The sequence below is a fragment of the Salmo salar genome, chromosome 03, assembly GCF_965601325.2.
Source record: "Salmo salar chromosome 03, fSalSal1, whole genome shotgun sequence".
Taxonomy (NCBI): Eukaryota; Metazoa; Chordata; class Actinopteri; order Salmoniformes; family Salmonidae; genus Salmo; species Salmo salar.
In genome coordinates this window covers 5,525,001-5,532,072 of record NC_138293.1, presented here as the reverse complement: position 1 = coordinate 5,532,072, position 7,072 = coordinate 5,525,001, and the positions used below count along the sequence as shown (strand labels likewise).

General features: G+C 44.2%; 1 protein-coding gene across 1 annotated transcript in view; it reads left to right on the top strand.

The window, feature by feature from the left end:
- Positions 1–286: 286 nt before the first annotated feature.
- ptprma (protein tyrosine phosphatase receptor type Ma) overlaps positions 287–7,072 on the top strand; it is a 296,460-nt gene continuing 289,674 nt past the window's right edge. The window contains exon 1 of the mRNA XM_082973036.1: positions 287–1,210. Within this exon, the coding sequence (XP_082829162.1) occupies positions 1,138–1,210 (73 nt within the window). The 5' untranslated portion in view covers positions 287–1,137. The remainder of the gene's footprint in view (positions 1,211–7,072) is intronic.

Below are 7,072 nucleotides of genomic sequence, written 5' to 3'. Positions count from 1 at the left end.
TACTACTATCACCTTACTTCACCTTAAATACTTTTTGTCCAGCGTCTTTTTTGTTGTTGTTGTTGCCATCTCCCTTGTCCTTGGCCGTGAGACATGTGTTAGGCTACTTTCTCACAAACAGACAAGCAGGTAGATAACGTTAGACAGATGCCAAGCTGCGTGACCAGTAATAACGTTGAAGAGAAGAAGTAGGAGGGGACAGGGACACCACCTGTTCCCGCGTTCCCAGTGAATTCCTCTGCTTTTGCCTGGTGCGTGCCAGCACATTTAGTATGTCAGTCAGAGCTCCAATACACACTCTACCAGAGAGAGAGAGAGAGAGGAGAGAGGAGAGAGAGAGAGGAGAGAGGAGAGAGAGAGAGAGGAGAGAGCAGAGAGAGAGAGGAGAGTGAGAGGAGAGAGAGAGGAGAGAGAGTGAAGGAGAGAGAGAAGGAGAGAGAGGAGAGAGTTAGAGAGAGAGGAGAGAGAGAGAGAGAGAGAAGGAGAGAGAGAGAGATAGGAGAGAGAGAGAAGGAGAGAGATAGATAGAGAGAGAAGGAGAGAGAGAAGGAGAGAGAGAGAAGGAGAGAGAGAAGGAGAGAGATAGATAGAGGAGAGAGAGAAGGAGAGAGAGAAATAGAGAAAGAAGGAGAGAGAGAAGGACAGAGAGAGAGGGGGAGAGAGAGAGGAGAAAGAGAGAGAGAGAGAGAGAGAGAGAGAGAGAGAGAGAGAGAGAGAGAGAGAGAGAGAGAGGAGAAAGAGAGAGAGGAGAAAGAGAGAGATAGGACAGAGAGAGGCAGAGAGACAGAGAGAGAGAGAGAGAGAGAGAGAGAGAGAGAGAGAGAGAGAGAGAGGACAGTAGACAGAGAGCTCTCGGGAAACGTAACCACCACTCTTATCTTCCCCGCGTAAAACCAGAGTATCGAGATTGCCAAGTCTGTTGGAAGTGGAGAGAAACCGTTGGACTCCTCACTGAACCAACCGCTACCGCAACGAGGACGACTCGTTAAAATATCACCCGTAGGTTAGATGTAAACTAGGCTATAGGGAGGTTGAAATATAACTTGTGACATACTGAAGAAGATCCGGCGTTTTTCTCTCTCCAGTTTAGACCCGCTACCAGGAGGTTATAATAACACAACGGCTCCCCGTGTCGACATGGATAAAGTTAGACATTGGCTTTTAGCTGTTATCAGCTTGTTGTTGACGGTTCGAGGCGAAGCCTATAAAGGTAAGACATGTATTTATTTATTTATAATACTAAATGTCTTTCTGCGTTGTTACCCCCTGGTGTTGTTCAGATGCTTTGTGTTTACCATCGTGTCACACTTGACTTTCTTTCATTGTTTTTTTTGGAAATCGGACTAGTTGGGTATTTTTGAGTTGGACTACAACAGTTCTGGATGCGTAGTGTTGAACCCGCTGACCGTTAACGTTACTCCCCAGCCGTAATAACTTGTAATGTGATTAACCTGAAACGATCCTTTCCTATTTCCGTTACTTATGCCTAGTGTTGTTGGGTTTTTTTTTTCTTCAGGTGATTTTGGTAACACATATATTATGGTAACATCGTGTCGTTTTAAGACTTCTTTGTGAACTCCTATAGGGAGAAATTGTTATTCTGTGCATGCGTAAAGAGTTTCGGTACGCTCGACGTAGCGCTATTGATATCCAATTCTACTGTCTGTATTCTCAACTCAATTTCAATTCAGGCTATAATCTACAGTCAACCCAAACACACCAAGCATCTGTATCAGTCAACCCAAACACACCAAGCATCTGTATCAGTCAACCCAAACACACCAAGCATCTGTATCGACCAAAATCGTTTTTTTTGTTTGTTGTTGACAATAATAGTCACATGAGTTTAGAGATTAGATAATGAAGTTTAACACGTTCAATAACTTAATCATTGAGTTGGTTTATAGGGCTACTTGAACTCGTATATGTTATTGATAACTTGTTGTGAAACAGGTCGATATGAACCGCCGTTCATTCCGTTAGTGGGTAACCGATATTAGCCTGTGAGTGCATGACGGAACGGGTGGACTGCGGGTAGCCAGCCAATGCAATGCAATACACCAATATATCGTGCGATCAGGGCTAATTGATTTACATTAAAGCAGTTTCATTTCTGTTTATTTAAAAAAAAAATATATATATATATATATATATATAAATAGTTTTCACAGTGTAGTGAGGGAAGATACGTTTTAATGTGTTTTATAACTTACCAAATCAGCTGGAGTTCATCTGTCCATGCTTTATGATAAACAACAAAAAAGTGCTTTATTTTTAGCAGACAGACAATAGAAAACTGACAGTCGTATGTATCCCGAGAAAACATTACTGTTATTTCAGTAGGTTCAACAGTGTAACTTTAGGTCCATGTTTTTATATAGTATCATTGTATAGCCTAATGGTATAATATGTTGGTGTAATTCAACTAATCTGATGTGATTCATGTAGTTGTAAACATCCATTTAATGATTAGAGTATATCTTAACATTAATGTGACCTGTTCATTATGTTAACCATTCATCCACGAATCACTGTAAGGCTCAGTGGAAGTTCCACTTCCCAGAACTATCACATTTAAATCTATACATTTATATACACACAAAAGTACATAAAAGTAAAACAATAAATAATGTTTTTCAGGTTCACCCTTCTTACTATATACACGGCGCCATACTAATGTCACAATATTATTACCATAGTGGATACATGTTGTAGAGGTGTAAAGTAAATCTCATGGAAGTTCATTCTAATTGTATGGTAAAAGCTACAGTGTTCTCCCAACCCCCTTTTTACCCTGATGGGACTTAAAAGGGTATTATTGATCTCCTGAAAGGGATCATTTGAGCAGTGTGAACAATAGATCTAACTCTGTACGTTAGCAGGGGTATCATGTTCATTCTGATCCATCATCTTCAGGAATAGTAAATGCAAAGACCCTGTTTTTAGTCGTGTTTTAACGTTAGCCCTTATCACGTTATTCACAAAAAGCTTTCACGTTAAGGAGTAACGCAGAGCAGCAGGGTGGCCTAGTGGTTAGAGCGTTGGACTAGTAACCCAGAAGTGTTGCAAGATCGATTCCCCCACGCTGACAAGGTAAACATCTGGTGTTCTTCCCCCTGATCAAGGAAGTTAAACCGCTGTTCCCTGGTAGACTGTCATTGTAAATAACAATTTGTTGATAAGTGACTTGCCTGGTTAAATAAAGGTTAAAAAAAAATACTTTATAAAGTCACTGGTTTAATGGATAACAATGTGTCTGAAGGTTTTGGACAGAGCATGTTTTTATAAGGATAGAGATAGTACGTTTATTTAAGAGGGAAAGAGAGCAGAGAAGCCTGTCTGTTAGTTGTGGTATGTAGACTGATGCTGTGTTTGTGTTCTGTATGTGAGGGTGTAGTTCCTCGGAAGGCCTGGTGGGGGCAGCATGGTACACTTATTAGAGTCATCATCTGTTCTGCACTCAGAGTAAGAAGATCATAACGGCTTGAGAGTGAGACCACAAGCCAGGTACAATCGTGTTAGGTGGTATCTGGTGTGGCGTGAGCAACCACGGTTTCACCTTGGTGAAAAATGTCATTCGGTTGTTTTGTTTCTCAGACTGTGGGCATATGGTGAACATTTTCAGTCAAGTAAGATTTACAAAATGCAACCAACTTTGAATGATACACACCAATTGATTTATGTCAACATCAGAAAAGCCAAACATTTCAAGACATCCCTCATCAAATGTTTCTGCAGTAATTTCAGTGCTTTCTATGTGAGGTTTATCAGTCTTGACTTGTGGTGTAAATTGGCAGCATGATGAAGGGAGTGTGTTTGTGTGTGTGTGTGTGTGTGTGTGTGTGTGTGTGTGTGTGTGTGTGTGTGTGTGTGTGTGTGTGTGTGTGTGTGTGTGTGTGTGTGTGTGTGTGTGTGTGTGTGGGTGTGGGTGTGTGTGTGAGTTTCAGTGTGTGTGCGTTGGTGTATTAGGGGGAGATTTATAGACGAGGTGTGCTACGCTCCAGGTTCCCCCTGGCACTCAGGTCGTCGATAAATGTGGTTCCTAATTGCATGAGTGTAAAGATATAAAGTAGGAACTAATCAATCAGAACTCCCCCCCCCCCGATGCATCCTAATACTCTAATGTGGTCTCCTCTCTCCTCCCCCCCCTGGATGCATCCTAATACTCTAATGTGGTCTCCTCTCTCCTCTCTCCTCTCCCCCCTGGATGCAACCTAATACTCTAATCTACTCTTCTCTCCCCCTGGCTGCATCCTAATACTCTAATGTGGTCTCCTCTCCCCCTGGCTGCATCCTAATACTCTAATGTAGTCTCCTCTCCCCCTGGCTGCATCCTAATAGTCTAATGTGGTTTCCTCTCTCCTCTTTCCTCTCCCCCTGGCTGCATCCTAATACTCTAATGTGGTCTCCTCTCTCCTCCCCCCCCTGGATGCATCCTAATACTCTAATGTGGTCTCCTCTCTCCTCTCTCCTCTCCCCCCTGGATGCAACCTAATACTCTAATGTACTCTTCTCTCCCCCTGGCTGCATCCTAATACTCTAATGTGGTCTCCTCTCCCCCTGGCTGCATCCTAATACTCTAATGTGGTCTCCTCTCTCCTCCCCCCCCTGGATGCATCCTAATAGTCTAATGTGGTCTCCTCTCTCCTCTCTCCTCTCCCCCCTGGATGCAACCTAATACTCTAATGTACTCTTCTCTCCCCCTGGCTGCATCCTAATACTCTAATGTAGTCTCCTCTCCCCCTGGCTGCATCCTAATACTCTAATGTGGTCTCCTCTCTCCTCTCCCCCCTGGATGCATCCTAATAGTCTAATGTGGTCTCCTCTCTCCTCTCCCCTCTCCCCCCTGGATGCAACCTAATACTCTAATCTACTCTTCTCTCCCCCTGGCTGCATCCTAATACTCTAATGTGGTCTCCTCTCCCCCTGGCTGCATCCTAATACTCTAATGTAGTCTCCTCTCCCCCTGGCTGCATCCTAATAGTCTAATGTGGTTTCCTCTCTCCTCTTTCCTCTCCCCCTGGCTGCATCCTAATACTCTAATGTGGTCTCCTCTTTCCTCTCCCCCTGGCTGCATCCTAATACTCTAATGTGGTCTCCTCTCTCCTCTCTCCTCTCCCCCCTGGATGCAACCTAATACTCTAATGTGGTCTCCTCTCCCCCTGGCTGCATCCTAATACTCTAATGTGGTCTCCTCTCCCCCTGGCTGCATCCTAATACTCTAATGTGGTCTCCTCTCCCCCTGGCTGCATCCTAATACTCTAATGTAGTCTCCTCTCCCCCTGGCTGCATCCTAATAGTCTAATGTGGTTTCCTCTCTCCTCTCTCCTCTCCCCCTGGCTGCATCCTAATACTCTAATATACTCTTCTCTCCCCCTGGCTGCATGCTAATACTCTAATGTAGTCTCCTCTCCCCCTGGCTGCATCCTAATACTCTAATGTGGTCTCCTCTCCCCCTGGCTGCATCCTAATACTCTAATGTGGTCTCCTCTCCTTGCTTTCACATGTTCAAGAAAAAACAGTTTGTTCTCCTCATTTCTAACATGCTGAAGCTGCTAAAGAGCTGTTTACCTTGGTCTCTCCTGGCCTGTGATATCCCTATGAACTCTGTCTGTTTAACCAGGCACATTACATTACACACAGCTCAGAGCTGGAGTCTTTTGTTAGGTTAACTGCCTTCTCCCCAACCCATGACTCATGCCTAGTTTTCTGATAGAGGTTAGCCCTGTGTGAGGGGTGGGGGTGTGTTTGTGTGTGTGTGTGTGTGTGCGTGTGTGTGCGTGTGTGTGTGTGTGTGTCTATCTGTGTGTGTGTGTGTGTGCGTGTGTGTGTGTGTCTATCTGTGTGTGTGTGTGTGTGTGCGTGTGTGTGTGTCTATCTGTGTGTGTGTGCGCGTGTGCGTGCGTGTGCGCGTGTGTGCGTGCTTGCATGCGTGCGTGCGTATGTGTGTGTGTGTGTGTGTGTGCGTGCGTGTCTATCTGTGTGTGTGTGTGTGCATGTGTGCGTGCGTGCGTGTGTGTGTGTGTTTATCTGTGTGTGTGTGTGTGTGTGTGTGTGTGTGTGTGTGTTTATCTGTGTGTGTGTGTGTGTGTGTGTGTGTGTGCGTGTGTGTGTGCGTGTGTGTGTGTGTGTGTGTGTGCGTGCGTGTGTGTGTGCATATATTGCACAGCTTATCATTGCAGAGTGACTGCTGCGGCGCAGACTGATAGTTTCCCTGTTGGTCGTCGTAGCGACCCTTTACGTTGACTAAAACAACAACAACACATCAGCTGTTTGTAAAGATAAACAGAACCCCGTTTGAAGTTTGGATATAATTTCATTTTTTTTTTACCATCCGTCTCTGAGATAATAGAGACTTTCCCTGAAAGGTGTGTTGGAGGATGTCAGGCAGATTCTATTGTTTGAGCCAGTGGACAATGAAATTAAATATGCAAACAGCAAGTTTTAAAACGGTTTCATCAACAGCAGAGGAAAACCTTGGTGATTGATGACGGTACAGAGACATGAGAAAACTAGTCAGGGAAATAAAAGTAGCTGAAACCATGTTGCCGCACGATTTAAGAAGAAGATGGAAAACAAACTATTGGTAACGTGAGCGCTGGGACTCAGGAAGGAAGTTCAGGGAGTGTATAATTTAATAAACAAATGAACAAAATAAGAAACACGACCAACGCAAAGACAGGAAACTGGAACAGAAACAATGGCGCCTGGGGAAGGAACCAAAGGGAGTGACATACATAGGACAGGTAATCAGGGAGGTGACAGAGTCCAGGTGAGTCTGATGACGCGGAGGTGCACGTAACGATGGTGACAGGTGTGCGTCATAACGAGCAGCCTGGTGACCTAGAGGCACATGTGACACTATTGGATGAAAAAAAACATTTTTTTTGGTGCCGGTACAGCCGACTAGCACTTGCTAAACTACAGTAGCATAAAACAAGTTCTGTCTACCTACAAATTGATACTTGGAGTCAAGTATCGAAAATATTATTGTCCGAAAATTATATTTGCGATATGTATGTGTATCGATTTGTTTCCCCATCAATAAAGGCAAGGTAGAGTGTGTGTGTGT